Source organism: Crotalus tigris, unplaced genomic scaffold (genome assembly GCF_016545835.1).
Source record: "Crotalus tigris isolate CLP2741 ecotype Arizona unplaced genomic scaffold, ASM1654583v1 scf7180000018867.1602434, whole genome shotgun sequence".
NCBI classification, from domain to species: domain Eukaryota; kingdom Metazoa; phylum Chordata; class Lepidosauria; order Squamata; family Viperidae; genus Crotalus; species Crotalus tigris.
The window spans coordinates 1,263,256-1,283,212 of NW_024097246.1; the positions used below are offsets into that span (position 1 = coordinate 1,263,256).

The 19,957-nt window shown below is 43.6% G+C and overlaps 1 protein-coding gene and 1 non-coding gene across 12 annotated transcripts; one reads left to right on the top strand and one right to left on the bottom strand.

Annotated features, from left to right (window-relative positions):
• Positions 1-264: 264 nt before the first annotated feature.
• On the top strand, positions 265-19,413 carry LOC120314266 (nuclear factor 7, brain-like). Of its 11 annotated transcripts, none has more exons than XM_039357173.1 (8): positions 265-839; positions 8,917-9,014; positions 9,926-10,411; positions 13,378-13,473; positions 13,700-13,933; positions 15,354-15,376; positions 16,773-17,134; positions 18,332-18,855. In XM_039357173.1, exons 3-8 carry the CDS (start codon positions 9,986-9,988, stop codon positions 18,853-18,855), a joined length of 1,665 nt encoding a protein of 554 aa, XP_039213107.1. In that variant the 5' UTR covers positions 265-839; positions 8,917-9,014; positions 9,926-9,985. The 11 variants fall into 11 exon arrangements, with proteins under 11 accessions (XP_039213107.1, XP_039213103.1, XP_039213105.1 ...); XM_039357169.1 differs by having other exon boundaries at positions 8,920-9,014; XM_039357171.1 differs by lacking the exon at positions 265-839 and adding an exon at positions 7,278-7,360 and having other exon boundaries at positions 8,920-9,014.
• On the bottom strand, positions 17,714-17,847 carry LOC120314282. The gene has a single exon (XR_005558389.1). It is a non-coding gene; the product is annotated as a small nucleolar RNA SNORA76 (small nucleolar RNA).
• Positions 19,414-19,957: the final 544 nt, after the last annotated feature.

Genomic DNA, 19,957 nt, shown 5'->3' on the forward strand with positions numbered 1-19,957 from the left:
AAGGGTGGGAATTCTGCAAACCAGTCACATTGACACTCAGAGCTTGGCTGTTAAGTTATAATAATAACAAAGTTGGAAGGCACCTTGGAGGTCATCTAGTCCAACCCCCTGCTCAGGCAGGAAACCCTATACCATTTCAGACAAATGGCTGTCCAGTCTCTTCTTAAAAACTGCCAGTGTTGGAGCCTTCACCACTTCTGGAGGCAGGTTGTTCCACTGGTTAATTGTTCTAACTGTCAGGAAGTTTCTCCTTAGTTCTAGGTTGCTTCTCTCCTTGATTAGTTTCCATCAGTTGCTTCTTGTCCTGCCTTCAGGCGCTTTGGAGCATAGCTTGAGTTGTGTAACAAGCTGAAGGGTTAACTCTTATTTTCTCAACATGGTTACAGTTTCAAACCCTTTTGTTCTGAAGCTTTCTCACCTAACAGTTGCCATCTTGGCAATAACCTTTTGCTGCGGCTGTTTCCCTCCTTCCCCATCAGCTGCCACAATCTTCTGATCCACCCATTTATGTCCTGGGTTTGCCTCATTCCTGGCTGTTCTGCCCAGCTCTTTCACTAACCCCCTCCCTCCTCCCAACCTGGATGCAGTAGTGTTAACGCAGTGGGGTGAAAAAATGCTGATTCAGCTTTGCTAGCATGCTGATCGTTTGCAGAGGGGGGAAAAAAATGCTGCATTACCAGTGCTACACAGAAGGAAGAGGCAAGCGGCAATTTTCAGCTCCTGAACTCTTCCCCTCTCCGCCGAAAACTGAGGCAGGAGAAAGGCCTATAAGAATTTGAGCCTGGAGGAAGAGTCGGGGACAGCCGTTCGAAATAGAGAAGAACATTTCAGCCACAAGGGTAAGAAAGTGACTTCTATTTCCTTCAGCCTTGGTGCTTTGCTTCCAACAATCTCTCATCCTTTGGGGCAGGAGGTGGAGAAGGGGAAGAATATCTGAGGTTTCCTGAGAAAATATAAAGTTCTAAACATAATGGGAAGTAAATCTATCGAATTCAGTGGGCTTTGCTTCCGAGTCAACTTGTTTCAAACAGCTTTTGGCTTTTCATGATGTCTTCCCTTTCAAAATAGATCCAAACTGAAAGGACTGAACGGACACACACACACAGAACCAAGCACCATATAAATAGAACGCATAGAATAGCCCAGTGCACACATTCTGGAGAGAAAGAAGTTTCTTGAGGATGGGCTCTAGCACAAGCCAGGAAACTTGGTAGAATAAACCTTTAATCCTTGTGACCAGCTCAGATTAGATCCTGCAACAGAAATATACTTTAAAGTAGTCCATGTGTTATATTTTTTTCCACTTAATTTACTGCATTGTGAGTTCCTGAGGTGATTTTGGAATGGGTTCAGATATCTTGTTAATATTGCTTCTGGTGGCTTTTCTGAACTGTTCTTAAAAAGTCAAAATTTCAATTAAAATCTTCCATAAAAGCCTAAGTTATTAGCAACTTTGGGGTTTATAGGAGGTTATTCTGGGCTGAATTCTCTGCAGTGACCCAAAATCCTGGTTTAAGTCTCTCTCAAATTCCAATCGGTGAAATAAATCTCTCTCTTCTCCACCACCCTCCATGGCTGAAGAGTGATTCAGAATTATTTAAGATCTTTTCATAGAAGGTATGCAAAGGTCTACCCAGGCTCTGAATATGCTGAATTAAATGCTTAATCTTGCTTAACATGGGTTCCATGCTAGCAATTTATTTATTTATGGGTACCAGATTTTGGGATTCCCTAGAAAGAGGCTGAAATAGAAAGGAATGAGAACAGATTGTTGATTTCTTCCAAGTCAAGTCTTCTGAAGGATTAGACCTGGATGGTTTGGAGGAACTCAATATTCCAGGAAATAAAACTACTTTTTAATAAAAATCCTGCTTTGAATTTCTAAAAGGAGAACGGGAGATTATGCTCCACCGCAATCTCCAAGCTGAGATTCTTGGATTTGGAAGTATAAAAGATGGGATTCAGCATTTTTTTTATAGCTGGAAATATTAGAGTGGGCTCTGACTCACATAACTTCATTTGCTTCTCAGTAATTACTAGACATCTGATTGATTAATTTTAGCCTCCTTTTTTCTCCAGGAAAATAATAATAATAATAATAATAATAATAATAATAATAATAATAATAATAATAATAATAATAAGAAGAAGAAGAAGAAGAAGAAGAAGAAGAAGAAGAAGAAGAAGAAGAAGAAGAAGAAGAAGAAGAAGAAGTTGGAAGGGACCTTGGAGGTCATCTAGTCCAGCCCCCTGCTCAGGCAGGAAACCCTATATCATATCAGACAAATGGCTGTCCAGTCTCTCCTTAAAGATTTCCAGTGTTGGAGCATTCACTACTTCTGGAGGCAGGTTGTTCCACTGGTTAATTGTTCTAACTGTCAGGAAATTTCTGTACTCTTTCTAGAGATCTTTTTTACATCGTGGTGACCAAAACTGGATGCAGTATTCCAAGTGTGGCCTTAGCAAGGCATTGTAGAGTGGTATTAATACTTCACGTGATCTTGATTCTATCCCTCTGTTAATGCAGCCTAGCACTGTGTTGGCCTTTTTGGCAGCTGCAGCACACTGCTGGCTCATATTTAGGTGATTGTCTACTAGGACTCCGAGGTACCTCTCACAGTTACTACTATTGAGCATGGTGCCACCTATGCTGTACTTGTGCATTTGGTTTTTCTTGCCTAAATGTAGATCCTTGCTTTTTTCACCATTGAATTTCATTTTGTTAGTTAGTGCCCAGTGTTCAAGTCTGTCCAGATCCTTCTGTATCTTAAGCCTGTCTTCTGGAGTGTTGGCTATTCCTGCCAGCTTGGTGTCGTCTGCAAATTTGATGAGTTCCCATCTATCCCTTCATCCAAATCGTTGATGAAGATGTTGAAGAGTACTGGGCCCAGAACAGAGCCCTGGGGCACCCCACTACACACTTCCCTCCATATAGATGCAGTTCCATTGAGGACCACTCGCTGAGTACGGCCGGTCAGCCAGCTCCGGATCCATCTGGTGGTGGTTCTGTCTACCCCACATTTTTCTATCTTGTCAAGTAGTAGGTGGTGATCTACTTTATCAAATGCCTTACTGAAGTCCAAGTAAATTATGTCCACAGCATTCCTCTGATCCACTAATTTTGTCACTTGGTCAAAGAATGCAATAAGATTTGTCTGGCATGATCTATTTTTGACAAACCATGTTGGCTTTTAGTAATGACTTTGTTTGCCTCTAGGTGTTCATTGATTCATTGTTTGATTATCTTTTCCAGGATCTTCCCAGGTATTGAGGTCAGGCTGATAGGTCTGTAATTTCCTGGATCCATTTTTTTTTTCCTTTTTTGAGGATGGGAACTACATCAGCTCTTTTCCAATCCTCTGGTAGTTCCCCTGTGTTCCAGGATCTTTGAAAAATATAGTTCAGTGGTTCCGATATCACATCTGCCAGTTCTTGAGAACCTTGGGGTGTAATCCATCTGGTCCTGGCGATTTGAACTCATCTAAGCTGGACAGGTGCTCACTTACCATTTAAGTAACTTGAAGTTTGCTAATTGTGAATATTTCTATGTACATTAACTATTACTCATGTATTTATAATTATTATCATTTTCTCCTCCTTTCCTGAAATGTACACAGGTAGTATTCGACTTACGACCACAGTTGAGCCCAAAATTTCTGTTGCTAAGCAAGACATTTGTTAAGTGACTTTTGCTCCATTTTACGACTTTTCTTGCCACAATTGTTAAGTGAATCACTGCAGGTGTTAAGTTAGTAACAAGGTTGTTAAGTGAATCTGGCTTCCCCCATTGACCTTGCAATGTCAGACTGCTGCAAAAGGGGATCACATGACCCCAGGCCACTCCAATTGCCATAAGTGCGAGTCAGTTGCCAAATGTCTGAATGTTGATTACATAACCATGGTGTGCTACAAATGTCACTTTTTTTAGTGCCGTTTCGAACATTCACTAAATGAACTGTTTGTTGTAAGTGGAAGATTACTTGTACTGCAAATATGAATGTATCCTTTATCTGTAGGAATCCTTCTCACTATTTTTTTTACCAATTTATTTAAATACCACCTTTATTGTTTTTACAAATAACGCAAGGTGGCAACCATATCTAACAGATCCTCATCTCCAAAGCGTCGGAAGGCAGGAGAAGAAGCAACGGATGGAAACTAATCAAGGAGGGAAGCAACCTAGAACTAAGGAGAAACTTCCTGACAGTTAGAACAATTAACCAGTGGAACAACCTGCCTCCGAAAGTTGTGAATGCTCCAACACTGGAAGTCATTGAGACTGGACAGCCATTTGTCTGAAATGGTATAGGGCTTCCTGCCTGAGCAGGGGGTTGGACTAGAAGATGACCTCCAAGATCCCTTCCAACATTATCAATCATTGCACAGTCAGCCAGATGTTCAGACTGGATTTGGCATTTTGTCTACCTATCGAGTCCTTACCCAGGACCAGGGATAGGCAGATGTGGATGTTTGATGGTATTACATATATCGTCGCAGGATGGAAGCAGTTCCTAGTAAGGCCGCCTTTTGCAATTGACTAATGGCGAATTTGTCAATGCCTATGGTGTTCAAGTGGTGCTCCAGTTGTTTTGGGATTGCACCCAAGGCGCCTGTTACTATTGGTACTACCCTTGTTTGCTTTTGCCACAGTCTTTCTATTTCTGTTTGTAGGTCTTTGTATTTTGTTATCTTCTCCAGTTCTTTCTTGTCTATTCTGCCATCTCCAGGCACTGCCACGTCCACTATCCAGACTTTTTTGTCTTTCTTATCGACAATTGTTAAGTCCAGGGTGTTGTTGTTGTTGTTGTTACTATTATTATTATTATTATTATTATTATTATTATTATTATTATTGTTATTATTATTATTTTCCCCACAACAACCCTGTGAAATGGGTTGGGCTGAGAGAAACCCTGGATGGAGTCCTCCAGGGTATATTGAGTAAATAGTAAGAGGAAGGTATGTTGAATATGTTCTCAGCCTTGAGTTATTTGTTCAGCTTATGGCCTTGATTATTATTATTATTATTTTGGAGTGCTGTGTTCAATTCCACAGGGTCTTCTCTTCCATTTGGCCAAGAAAAGCCCAGGAAACATTCCTTTAGTCTTGATACAAACGTGGTCCTAGAAAATTGAACAAGAAAACAAGAGGAAGGAAAAAATACTAATATTTGAGAGAGGTATAACCTGTTAGAAACTGTGCTTGGAACCTAATAGAAGTTCCTGTGAGAGTGGAAGTCTCGCTTCTTTATCGGCAAAGGTGGACTTCCACATTTGGATGTTTTAGATGCTTTAATTCCAACTTTGCAAGATCTTTTTTTCCCCATGAGAAGTTGAAATTGATTGATTGATTGAACCTTTTTTTTTTTTTGCACACGGCGGTGGAGGCCTAAAGTGAAAAGGTTTTATAAAACGCAGCTGAAGGCCTAGGACTGGGGTGATGGTGCGCGTGCCCACAGAGAGGGCTCTGCATGCCACCTGTGGCATGCGTGTCATAGGTTCGCCACCACGGGACTAGGCAGTCACTTGTCTGAGATGGTGTAGGTTCTCCTGCTCGAGCAGGGGGCTGGACTAGAAGACCTCCAAGGTCCCTTCCAGCTCTATTCTATTCCATTCCATTCCATTCTATTCTATTCTATTCTACAGTAGATGATGGTCATAAGTGCCTATTCCTGCAGATAGAATGTTCAGTTATTTTATATATAATTCAATATGCTAATTTCTGATAAACTATGTTGTAAGTTAGATCATACTTATGACAATTATATTTCCCTAAGAAAATAATTACTGAGAATTTATCAATGCTTCCAGACAAGACTTAGTTTGTACAAAATACCCCATCTCATTCACAGGAATGCCAACAACCTATGAACGAAAGATAAAAATGTGTTAAAGTGAAAACATTAAACGAATTGACAATGTATTTTTATTTATAGTGCCAGAAGCTATCTGGAATCATTTGTGAAATGGGCTCATCCTCATTTTTGATAACTAACTATAAATAGTATAATGCTTTTTATTTCTATCTAATTCTTTTTTCCTTTCCCCATTTATGCAAAACACCAAAGAGATCAGACTAATGTGTATGCGTATGAGTGTAAGAATATGTTATATTTCTAATAATAATAAGGCCACACTTGAATACTGCATCCAGTTTTTGTCACCATGATGTAAAAAGAATGTTGAGACTCTAGAAGGAGTGCAGAGAAGAGCAACAAAGATGATTAGGGGACTGGAGGCTAAAACATATAAGGAACGGTTGCGAGAATTGGGTATGTCTAGTTTAACGAAGAGAAGGACAAGGGGGGAAATGATAGCAGTATTCCAATATCTCAGGGGCTGCCATAAAGAAGAGGGAATTAAGCTATTTTCCAAAGCACATGAAGGCAGGACAAGAAGCAACGGGTGGAAACTAATCAAGGAGAGAAGCAACCTAGAACTAAGGAGAAACTTCCTGACAGTGAGAACACTTAATCAGTGGAACAGCTTGCCTCCAGAAGCAGTAAATGCTCCAACACTGGAAGTTTTTAAGAAGAGACTGGCCAGCCATTTGTCCGAAATGGTGTAGGGTTTCCTGCCTGAGCAGGGGGTTGGACTAGATGACCTCCAAGGTCCCTTCCAACTTTACTACTATTACTATTACTTTCCCACCCATCTACTGTTACTGTCCTCAAGAAAGAGTTATTGCGTTAATAATAAAAAGAAACTTATCAGTTGCGTTGTCATACAAGTTTTGATAAGCATATCGAGAAGCAAGGACTTCAATTAACTTGCATTCTTTCTATGCTTCCATCTTGCTAAGTGTCCAAGAATTTGTTTTCCTCATAACCCTTAAGACTATTGAATTATTCTTCCAATTATCTTTTCATTCATGTGTTGATTCTTGCAAGAAATCCACATCAGATGAGAAACTTGAGTTCTGTGGTTACTTAGCAAAACACTGTGGGTGCCTAAAGAGTTGAATAATTCCTTTTTTTATTTCAAAGTAATATTGTGTTTTGCTTTTTTTTTTTTTAAAAAAAAAAGGGCTTCACAGGGCGCTAATTTTTCTTCAAATGAAGAAGGCTGAAATAATAATAATAATAAAAAGCTTTCCTGAAGATCCAGAGAAATATTGTGTCAGCTGCCACCTTATGCTTGTTTCTTTCGCTACAGTATGGTGACAGACTGCCATGAACTGTGGGCAGGGAGGAGGGAGGAAGGCAAGAGGGAAAACGAAGTAAGTTCTGCAGGAGGGAGGAAAACAAGGGAAAAACGAAAGTAAGCTCTGCAGGAGGGAGAGAAGCAAGGGGGAAAACGAAAGTAAATGCTGCCAGAGGGAGGAAAACAAGGGAGAGAATGAAGCAAGGGGGGAAACGAAAGTAAGTGGTGCAGGAGGGAAGGAAGCAAGGGGGAAAACGAAAGTAAGTGCTGCAGGAGGGAGGGAAGCAACGGGGGGGGGGAACGAAAGTAAGTGCTGCAGGAGGGAGGAAAACAAGGGAGAGAACGAAGTAAGTTCTGCAGGCGGGAGGGAAGCAAGGGGGAAAACAAAAGTAAGTGCTGCAGGACGGAGGAAAACAAGGGAGAGAAGGAAGTAAGTTCTTTAGGCGGGAGGGAAGCAAGGGGGAAAACGAAAGTAAATGCTGCAGGAGGGAGGGAAGCAAGGGGAAAAACGAAAGTAAATGCTGCAGGAGGGAGGGAAGCAAGGGGGAAAACGAAAGTAAATGCTGCAGGAGGGAGGGAAGCAAGGGGGAAAACGAAAGTAAATGCTGCAGGAGGGAGGGAAGCAAGGGGAAAAACGAAAGTAAATGCTGCAGGAGGGAGGGAAGCAAGGGGGAAAACGAAAGTAAATGCTGCAGGAGGGAGGGAAGCAACGGGGGGGGGGAACGAAAGTAAGTGCTGCAGGAGGGAGGAAAACAAGGGAGAGAACGAAGTAAGTTCTGCAGGCGGGAGGGAAGCAAGGGGGAAAACAAAAGTAAGTGCTGCAGGACGGAGGAAAACAAGGGAGAGAAGGAAGTAAGTTCTTTAGGCGGGAGGGAAGCAAGGGGGAAAACGAAAGTAAATGCTGCAGGAGGGAGGGAAGCAAGGGGAAAAACGAAAGTAAATGCTGCAGGAGGGAGGGAAGCAAGGGGGAAAACGAAAGTAAATGCTGCAGGAGGGAGGGAAGCAAGGGGGAAAACGAAAGTAAATGCTGCAGGAGGGAGGGAAGCAAGGGGAAAAACGAAAGTAAATGCTGCAGGAGGGAGGGAAGCAAGGGGGAAAACGAAAGTAAATGCTGCAGGAGGGAGGGAAGCAAGGGGGAAAACGAAAGTAAGTTCTGCAAGAGGGAGGGAAGCAAGGGGAAAATGAAAGTAAGTGCTGCAGGAGGGAGGAAAACAAGGGAGAGAACGAAGTAAGTTCTTTAGGCAGGAGGGAAGCAAGGGGAAAAACGAAAGTAAATGCTGCAGGAGGGAGGAAAACATGGGAGAGAACGAAGTAAGTTCTGCAGGAGGGAGAGGAGCAAGGGGGAAAACTAAAGTAAGTACTGCATGTTTTTCAAGGTTATTGAGCATAGCAGCTGCATATCTTCCTGTACATGGATTGGCTGTTACCAAAACATCCTGCCTGAACTTAAATGGTCACAGGGTGGGTGATGGAAGGTAGGTAAGGAAGGGGAAGGTTAAACTTGGGGCTTTTGGCATGCAGTTCTCAGTTCTGGCTATACACTACTGCAGTATACTTGGCCTTTAATAAAACTATGCCTTTCTCAACAGCTGGAGCCAGTGGTGGGATTCAAATATGTGAGCAACTGGTTCTGTGTGGATACCGCTTTTGGAAGTCCATTTTGGGCCTGGGCAACAAAAATTAGCTACCGGTTCTGCCAAAGTGGTGCAAACCGGCTGAATCCCACCACTGGATGGAGCCAAGGATGTTTTTTATTTAGAGGTTTAATTCCCAGCAGGTCTGACACGTTGAGGGGTTTCCCCACCCTGCAACTGGGCTGTGAGAATCACCTTGAGGAAGAGGAGGAAGAGACGCAGCCAAGGCAGCGGTGAGGTAAGAAATTTCTGTGTCCGAAATAGGAATGCAGTTTGAGAAAATGTCTCAGGGTTTTATCCTTCCTGGTTCACTTTGGGATAAAGGCAGGGAACAGGGAGGCCCACTCAGACTCTGTTTCTGTAACCCTGTAAGAAAAGTAGTTTTGATATTCATGACTTTGGTGTCCAGGTCTGATCTCTCCGGGATGGCAGACACTCCTTTGCCTCAGGCTTCCAGTCCTTGAAGGGCTGTCACAGAGGAGAAAGGTTCAACCTATTCTCCACAGCATCTGAGGGCAGGACAAGAAGTAATGGGTGGAAGCTCGTTAAAGAGAGATCCAACCTAGAACTAAGGATAAATAACCTGTTACTGAGGACAATTATTTAATGGAACAACCTGCCTCCAGAAGTTGTGAATGCCACAACACTGGAGGTTTCTAAGAAGAGACCGGACAGTCCTTTGTTTGAAATGGTATAGGGCAGTGGTTGTCAACCTTTTTAATGCCGCAACCCCCAACCGGTCATAAGTCGAGGACTACTCAACCGGTCATAAGTCGAGGACTACTCAACTGGTGCAGCACTATTTGCAGAATGGGACTTTTGGCAGGCTCAGCAGGGCAGAGACAGCCTGGACAATTCCTATTGGCTTTCGAAAGCCAATAGAATTAGACTCTATTCAAGAGAGTCTATTCTATTGGCTTTCAAAAGCCAATAGAATAAAAGGGAGTAGCACAGCTAAGGAAAAGGGGGAAAAAATGGCGGACTGCGTTGTTTGATGACCCCTGTGAAATGGTCGTTCGACCCCAAATGGGGTCCCGACCCACAGGTTGAGAACCACTGGTATAGGGTCTCCTGAGCAGGGGGTTGGACTAGAAAATCTCCAAGGTCTCTTCCAACCCTATTATTCTATGTTATATGTTCACTCCACAGGCTGAAATAGAGGCAATTCTACCTGGAAAACCTGTGCAGGCTGTCTTTGAATTGACCAACATGGCTTCGGTACGAGAAGTATCCAGTTTCACCGAAGACTTGCTGTGCCCCATTTGCCTCTCCCTCTTTCGGGACCCCCACATGCTGGAGTGCGGCCACAGCTTCTGTGCTCCCTGCCTGGAGCCCTGCATCCCCAAGGGGCAAAGACGCGGGCTCTGCCCTGAGTGCCGACGTCCCTTCGCTTTGCGCCGCATGACCATCAACCGAGCTCTTTGCAGCTTGTCCGAGAAGGCCCGGCTCCTGAAGCTGGATGAAGGGGCTCATCTGAGTGGCACCGGCAGCTGGTACTTCTGTGAGGAACACGAGGAGCCCCTCAAGCTCTTCTGCAGCCAAGATGAGGAGCCTGTCTGCGTCATCTGCCGGGACTTGCCTCAGCACCGGGGACATGACTTCCTGCCCATCAAAAACGCGGTTCAGACCTATCAGGTGAGAGCTGATCCTGGGAAGAGAAAGAAGGTGACCTCTGGTTGAACAAGACACTAATCTCTCTCTCTCTCTCCCTCTCTCTCTCTCCCTCTCTCTCTCTCTCTCTCTCTCTCTCTATCTCTCTCTCTCTCTCTCTCTCTCCCTCTATCTCTCTCTCTCTCTCTCTCTCTCTCTCTCTGACCTTCTGACTAGCAAAGTCAGTGGGGAAGGCAGATTCACTTAACCGCCATGTGACTAACTTAACAACTGCAGTGTAGCCAGACAGGTCATAAATATGGAGCAAAATTCACTTAACAACTGTCTTGCTTAGCAACACAAAAATGTTGGGCTCCATTGTCTTAAATTGAGGACTACCTATATTTTGGTTTCCCTTAAAATCAAAAGAAGATTGTGGGAGGATGAAAAGGTCAGGGACTAAGGGATCCAGGGACAGAAGGGGTGCTCTCAAAGGGAACTGGAAGCACCAACTGGAACCCCAAGATTGCCACTAAAGAGCACATAATTTCAGGAGATCTCCCCAATGCACATCAACATGCTTTGTATTGTTGTAGTTATGTTGAGGTAGGAAATTAGCAAAAACACCAGTTCCCAAATGTAGCACCTTAAACTCTCCTGTCCTTGGGCTGTTTCAGCAGCAAAAGAATCCTGAGATACAGGTAGGGACATGCATACATATCCTTGGGAAATAATAGGTAGCTTGTCCTTCTGCTGGGGCGAGGCTGTGTGGATATGATGCAAGATGCCACCTAAGCTAGTTTAATTAGGAATGACATCTCAGATACAAGAAATGGTTGCCCACAGCACTGCAAAGAATTCAAAGTCTTATTTTTGTTCTGGTTTTTCCCCCCCAAGACAATGGATACTTGGCCAGTCTCTTGATGGCCTTGGGAGGCAGCTGGGAGATAATTTCATAACGTTTATTTCCAGCCTAGGAACCCTAGTTTCAGTCTCCCAATCTCAGCCCTTGCAGGTGAGGACTGTAAACCCCAGGATGCCTTTCCTTGTGATTGAGTTGGAAAGGCTATTTGAGCCATGGAGCCCAACGCTTGACTGAAGCCCCTCAGTTAAGGCATCTCTGGCAAGTATCGATCCAGCTTCTGCTTGAACACATCAGGGAAGTCAAGTCCACCATCACGCTGCGTAACTGGTTCCACTGTAGGACTGCATTTAGGAAATTCCTTACAAGCTCAGAGAGGGCTGAGGACTCCACAGTTCAAACCTGAGCTACATATATTCTCTTCTGCCAGTTCCCTCTTGTCAGGAATAGTCACATACACCCACAAATTTGCTTTCTATAAATGTTTTGTCCTCAGGAGTTTAGATGGAGTAGCAGGCTCTATACCAGTGGTGGCGAACCTATGGCACGCATGCCAGAGGTGGCACTCGGAGCCCTCTCTGTGGGCACACATGCTGTTGTCCCAGCCTCCCCTCCCCCGTGACCCCCTCCTCACCAGCAGCCCCCCTGGAGGAGAGTCGGCCCCGAGTGTGGCCCACGTGAAGCAGCGCAGTCAAGGACATGGCAGCCAGGCAGCGTAGACAAGACTCTGCTCTCACGCCCCATCCTGCACAGTTGATGCTGTGGGGTGGCGCAGAGGGCATGGCTGCCATGGCGCTGCTGAGCTTCCTGGAGGCGGTGAGTGGCCCTGCAGGCAGGTGGGGCAAGGAGTAGAATGGGGGCGGGACCAGTTTTTGGGCACTCGGTCTCTAAAAGGTTCGCCATAACTGCTCTATACTGAAAAAAAGAACAAGTCAATGAGGCAGAAAAAAAGAATCTGAAGTGCCAACCCCCCATTTGATTCATTAGAGTTAATATGACTATAGTCCTCCACTTACAGACCACAACTGAGTCCAAAATTTCCATTGCTAAGCAAGACAGTTGTTAAGTGAGTTTTGCCCCATTTTTGCCACAGTTGTTAAGTGAGACACTGTTCTTGCTAAGTTAGTAACACGGTTGTTAAGTGAATCTGGCTTCCCCATTGACTTTGCTTGTCAGACTCTTGCAAAAGGTGATCACATGACCACGGGACACTGCAACTGTCATAAATACATGTCAGTTGCCAAGCCTCTGAATTTTGATCACATGACCATGGGGATGCTGCAACGGTTGTACATTTGAAAAGCAGTCCTGAGTATTTTTTTCCACTGCTGCTATAGCTTCAAATGGTTACTAAACAAACGGTTGTAAATCAAGGACTACCTGCATTTTCCATATAACGTGATGTTGCTATCACATTAGAAATCACAATGCAGTGATTTGGAGGTATTTGGGATTGCAATCAAAATTTGTGGATGTCCCTTTGGGTTGTTGATGATTGCTATGCTGTATCTGGCTAGGACGGTGAATGCAGTGGGCTGAATACTTGGATGCAGGAATGTAAGCCATCTTCAGGAGAAATCTTTAAGAGATGTATGGCATTATTGTTCCCCAGTCTTGTTTTCTCTGAGAAGATATTCAGTCAATCAGATCTTTAATTGCAGTCATGCACCATAAATAAATGGGATACAAACAATAATTTTTTAAAAAGCTAAAAAGTATAGAAAGAAAACTTGCACAAAAGCCGTATACTTAAAAAAAGCTGAAAGATACCCATAAAAAGCAAAAGTTTAAAAAAGTTCTATCAGCAAAAAGAAATACGTTAAATAAATACAGGGGAACATCAAACATTAATATATTGGTAACTAAATCTATCACAGTATGAAACACTTGTGGACTTCAGCTCCCAGAATTCCTCAGCCAGCATAGCAAGTCTTAAAGTTGTCAAGGTTGCAGACCCCTGTTCTTAACGATCAAATTAAATGCTCATTAAGGCTGGTTGGGGAACAGAATTTAAGCGCTGTTGAGAAGAACCTGGCAACACAAATGTTATAGCAGGATTAGCGTCTGCAAGCAGCAGGGAGGTATAAAATTGTCCAATGAAATGATGGTGTTTGTTTTAAGTCAGACCTGAATTTTCTCTTCCCTTCAGGACCAGCTGAAAGCATCTCTGGAGCCTCTTGAGGAAGATCTCAGACGGTTGAAACTGAGTCAGTGTCACCAGCAGGAGAACATTATCGAATTAAAGGTGCAGCTTTTGCATCGCATGCCCGAAGTAGGATATTTGAGTCATTAGTGCTTCAAATAAGAACTCAAATGAGTTGATTTGTTTAATGGTCCATTGGATTTTTTTTTCATAGCTACCCAAGGTAGTCTCAGGAGTCTTTCCCCAAAACCAACATCATTGTGACAGGTGATCATTTCTGTATGACCAAACCACAATCTTTTGCTGTGCCCCATTTATGTTTTTCCAGACCTGTTCTGAATCCTTGTCTGATCATGTTTCTGGAGAGTTTGTGAAGATGCACCAGCTGCTGAACGACAGGGAGCTGGCTATAAAGCAGGCCTTAGAAAACCAGCGAGAAAAGAACTTGGCTCAGATGGAAACCAAGTTAAAGGAACTGGACTGGAAGATGGCCTCATGTTCAGAAACTCTGTGTCGCGTACAGGCCGGCCTTGAGTGCAAAGATCACATAAGTTTCCTTAAGGTAAGGAGGACTCTGGGCTGTGGGGTTTTCTTGGGAAGAAAAAAAAATTGCTGAGTGCATGGATTTGTACCAAACAATTGTCACAAGAATAATTTGGAGTTCCAACTCAAGCCGGGTTTGCAATGTAAATTATCGTAATGATAACATAGTTGTCTAGAAATGAGTTCTAGACAACTATGAGGAAAGAAGAAATATTAGAAATATTTATTTCTAAAAGCAAAAGAAGGGGCAGGCTGCAAAGAAATGGGGTACAGTGGCTAACTTTTATGGGGGGATCTTGTCCAGGATGTATCATGAAATTGGGATACATGTCCCCACTTCTCTCCACCTCCCCATGATGGTGAATAAAAAACCAGAAGCAACAAAAAGAAAACACAGCTCTGAATTAGAATAGAATAGAGCTGGAAGGGACCTTGGAGGTCTTGTAGTCCAGCCCCCTGCTCAAGCAGGAGAACCTATACCAATTCAGATAAGTGACTGTCTAGTCTCTTGTGGAAGTATCTACCTGCTGAGGTGTGTGTGTGTGTATGTGGTATGCTTGTGAACATACAGTTCTGCTGGGAGATTTAATTTAATTAACTCTATTTGTGTTTGCAGATGTTTTCTTCTGATATGTGGATTAGGCCTGGGTAACTTATTTGGGGGTTTGAGGAAGTTTGCTAGTTGGATTAACTTGGGGACACTGATTCTCAGACCATTGTGGATTCTGTTAATATTTTAAGGGAAGATGGAAACAGTATAAAGAATAAAATAGATTTGGATATAAATCTTCTCACATCAGTGTTTGTCACGACTGACAAAACGTCTGTGTTTTCTTTAGCTTCATAAGCCACCCGAAATCACTGAGAGTGAGTTGGGTGGCCAAATACATTTTCTTAAACAAATAAAATACAAGACTTGATTTTCTGTAACAATTGCTGATTCCATAGTGTTTCTTCATGTAAAAGTGAGATCGATCAGTACATGCGTCTTCATCATCTCAGATTGTCAGTGGCATATCAAGCACTGTGATTCTGCAGCAGGCATGCCAAACACATGGCCCACAGGCCGGATGCGGCCCACACAGGCCACACCCAGCGTGGCCTCCAAGGACAAAACAAATCCTGATATGTCACGATACGGCCCACGATGCGATGGGGTTTGACACCCCTGCTCTACAGTCCTCAGTTTTTGTTTCTTCTTTCTATGTTGTGATAGTATTTCACCGGGATTACTTTTTTTTGATAATAAACTAGGGCAGGATCTATTGAGAGCAGAATCTGTTGTGTACCATTAAAATGCAGGATGCTTTGACAGGAAAGTGGGTGATAACTCACTGACAGAATTATTTTGATAGTTCTCTCACTTTTCTTTCTTTCCTTCCTTCCTTCCTTCCTTCCTTCCTTCCTTCCTTCTCTCCCTCCCTCCTTCCCTCCCATAGGAGGCAAAAGAGTTGCTAGAGAGGTAAGTGGTGTTTCTCTTTTCTTATACAGGTAGTTGTCGAGTTACAGCCACAGTTAGGACCAAAATTTTCATTGATAAGGAAGGTGGTTGTTAAAATACTGTTAAAACCCCTGATTTTACGATCTTTTTTTTTGCCACGGTTGTTAAGTGAACCACTGCAGTCGTTAAGCAAATCCAGCCTCCCCCATTGAGTTTGCTTGCTCCAAGCCGGTTTGGAAGGTCGCAAATGACAGTCATGCGACCCCCCAACATGGCAACTATCGTAAATGCATGCTGGTTGCCAAGCACCTGTACCTTGATCACGACCATGTGGATGCTACAACGGCTGTAAATGTGAGGACCGGTTGTAAATCACTCTTTTCAAGGGTCTCTCAATGAATGGCTGTTAAGTGGAAGATTACCTACACAATAAATGTATGAAAGGAAGAAAAGCATGAGCCAGCAGGGAGGGCTGATCCTGCAAGCTACATCAGTTTGCCTGCAAAGACAAATAGGCATGGGGGAGGGCTTGCCAGCCACGTAGAAAAAAGGCAGCTGGACTTCCACCTTTCAGAAGCTGCTGGATTTGCCAAAATGAGTAGGTGAAGCTCCTCCACGAATGGAAGTGAAGGTGGTTACTTCTTTACTTCCATTGAAAAGCTCTGCTACAATGATAAACTTGGGTCCTCTTCCTTCTTGGGAGCAGAGACAAAGCAAGGTTGATTTGGCCAAAAGGTTTAATGAGTTCATTGTTCTTCTGGCCCTTTGGCTCCTACAGTACCCAAATCACTTCTAAAATCTCTGTAAAACTATAAAAGAAAAAGTAGAGATTTCCTTGAGTGAGTCTTTACTTTTGATGATGACCTGGACATTTTCTTGGCAACAGTATGGCCATCACCTTCTCCTGGTTTTTGCAGCTTCCCAAGGAAGTATTAATCAGATCTGAACCTACTTAACTTTTTGGGAAATCATCCTATGTTGGCTTTGTTCTGTTCTATGCTGTGATTATTAAAAAATGTAAGAAGAGAATCAATTTGTTAGAAATGTCTATACTGGAATGTCAAGTCATGTCCAGTCTTTTCTTTGTTCTTTTTTAATTGTATTATAAATAAAAAACTTTAAAAAAAATGCATGGATGCTTCTAATAAAACCTGATTTATGGAGCAGAAGACAGATCCAGGTGTAATTTCTTCCAATTCTAATCTTCCCATTTTCGGCCAATATTTTCCATGCTATTTTTCCTTACTGCATAAAATCCACTAAATTGGTAAAAGAAAAAATGGCAATATCAATTTTTTTACCAGTAGTACTCAGGTATTTCTCTGTAGAAGGACCCAGATGTGATTCCTCTAGGTTTGATAGAATTGAGGCAGGTTATTCTAAAGTGGTTGACTCTTGGGATGCTGTGCTTCTACAGGGTCCGTAAGGAACAAGGAGCTCATGATGAACCTGAACTAGATGCCGAATTCATAGGAGAAGATGGGCTGGGGGCCAGCACTGAAGACACAGATGAGTGTGAGAATGAGATTGATGAAGGGTTGATGAGAGAGGATGAAGACGATGATGAGGAAGAAGAGGAAGAAGAAGAAGAGGAGGAAGAGGAGGAGGAGGAGGAAGAAGAAGAGGATGAACAAGAGGAAGAACAAGAGACTGCAGCAGGAGAAGAGGAGAAGGAAGAGGATGAAGATGGAGTGGTGGCTGTAGACTTGAACCTGGGCGAGTTTAAAGGACCTCTGCAATTCTACGCCTGGAAGCAGCTCCTGGGTGCGGTCCATCCAGGTGAGATGAGGTTTTTAGACAAAATGAATTGGTATTGATGTATTACTTTTACACCCCACCTTAAAGGGTCTTTGATGCTCTCTGAGCTTGGTTGTTTTCTTGCAGATATTTCATTACCCAAACTTGGTAACATTATCAGCACTAGTTTGAGTTATGGAATGTCTGCAAGAAAGCAAGCAAGCTCAGAGAGCACCAAGGACCCCCCCATTTCAACCCTGAGCTACAAATATTCTCCTTTATTGATCCCTTACCTTTTATCTGGAAGTTCAAGGCTATGTACCTCCACAGCAATAACCCTGTAACGTGATGATGTTGATGAGGTTATCCATTCTGTGGGCCAGATCTCTTCACATCTTCCAATCTTGCAGTACTTCTTTTGAGTTTTTCTGTGCTCTGGCTGGTGTCAGCTTTTTTTTTTTTAAATAAGCCAATCTTTCCTCCTTTAATTCATGTTACCTTCAGATATTCTAGCAAACAAGATAAAATTGAAGCGCTCCTAGGTAATACACTCTTTTCAGATGATCAAGCCTCTGAACATTCACTGCAGTTTTTTGAGGAACTTACATACAGCATGAGATGGATTGTAACTTGCCTTTAAAAGAATCACTCAGGTTTAAGCTGAGCAACACCAGTTATAAGCAAGCTTTTTATTTTTGCACTGTAGCATAGCCTGTGAGACCATGAATGGGCCATGCACTAGTTCAGGGGTAGGCAACCTTGGCTGTTTTATGACTCGTGGACTTCAACTCCCAGAATTCCTGAGCCAGCCATGCTGAGGGGAAAGGGAGAGGTTTCCAAGCTGAGCCATGCTGACTCAGGAATTCTGGGAGTTGAAGTCCACGAGTCATAAAAGAGCCAAGGTTGCCTACCCCTGCACTAGTTCAAAGGCAGTGCTCTGGTTGGTGGTCAGCTTTGATGGTGTCCAGCCGTTGTGTTATTTGGCAGGCTGGTTTCCTTTTGCCACCAACTCTTCAAACATAATTGCTTAATTGCTGTAATTACCCTATAATATATAATTACCCTGTAATGTAGTTTGGGCTAAAAGAGAGAAAGGAAGCTTCAGAAATGTTGTAGATGGTAGTAGCTCTATTAAAAGATTGCTAATAGACATTCATTTTTTTTCTGGATCACTTTCTACTCCTGCCTGCGCATGTCCATTCTTGTTCATTCTTAATTCTTTCCATCTCTCCTCTGCAGTCCCTTCAAGCATCACTTTGGACTGCAATTCGGCTCATCCCAGCCTGGTCCTCGTGGAAGAAGCCACCGGAGTCAAGTTCAGTCCCGGCCGACGCTTTTGGCGACGAAAGCCAGAGCGCTTCACCTCGAGCCTGTGTGTGGTGGGACGGAAAGGCATTACCACCGGGCGCTTCTACTGGGAGATCCGAGTCGGGGACAGCACCGGTTGGGTGGTGGGGACGGCCAAAAAGTCTGTGAAGCGCAAGAAGAGGCTGAACTTTCTACCCAAGGAAGGCGTGTGGGCCATTGAGCTGAAGGCTGGAGAGTACCAAGCTTTGAGTGAACCCCGTACGCCCCTCTCAGTCTGCGGGAGGATGGAAAAAGTTGGGGTCTACCTGGATTTTGAAGGGGGGCAGCTCTCTTTTTACAATAGCAGCAGCATGACCCATCTGTACACCTTCCAAGAATGCTTCCATGAAGAGCTGCTCCCCTTTCTCAGCACCCAAAGCAGCTACCCCCTCTCAGTGTGGGATCTGGAGCTCTGAGATCTTAGCTCAGAGTGCCGCTGTCAAGAAATGATCCTTTCCGGAACCACGGTGAATGAAGCTCAAGAGCGCAAATCTTCCCTGGTGACAACGATTTAATTAGGATCAAATGAAACAATAACAAAGACCTCTAGCAGTAAGGCTCTTTGTCAAAACAAAGTTTGCTCTGGGAGCTATTGACTCCCAGCGTTATTTAAACACATGTCCAAATTAACCCCACCCTTCAATCAATTCCCTGTTAACCATGACCGCACCTAGTGAAATGTAAACTCCACCCTCCACCCTCCCGTGTCTCGCCCTATCCCCATCTAGCCAGCATTTTTTCCCAATTAACATTACAATCCCTCCGTTCTCTTAAATCTCTCATGTATTAAAGTTCTTATGCCTCCTCTGGGAATCATGTTCGTCAGCTGTACTTCGGCTATCCACTAAACATCTGATTGGCGGTCTATAGTTCTTCTGTGCATGCGTGTTGTTTCTTCATCACAGGCATTGCGTTTGCAGCCCCGCAGGACTGTCTGTGATTCAGGCAACGTCGGAGGATGTCTGGCTCGTGTTTTCCAACCCGGTAGCTTTTGGTTTCTATGCTGGCTCTCCCCCACCCCCGTCTCATGTCGAGCCTGAGAGGTCTTGACAGGCGGACCCCCCTACCAGGTGTCCTCCTGGAAATAGCAAAATATACAGTTAGTTTGATGTTGTAGATGGTGGTACACCTCCCCTTCCCCCTGGCTTATTGGGATATTTACGATGGTATCTACGTATTAATTGAGGTGCATTCATATCTGCCTCCCCCACCCCCGATGCCTCGGATACTGGGTAGCCTCTCCATTGTACTAGGTAATGCAATTGATTTCGTCTATATCGTGAGTCGAGTATCTTTCTTATTTCATAATGATTCCCCCCTAATTGCCCAGGAGGTTGTGGGACCTGCCTGAATGATGGCTTTGTTACTGGTTTCAGTAAACTGCTATGGAAGACTGGGTATACCTTGCCAAGATTGCGAGGGAGTTTTAAATGCACAGTTACTGGATTAATGACTCCGTCAATTTTGAATGGCCTGACATGTTTTGGACTTAGTTTTTTATATGGTCTATGTAATTTC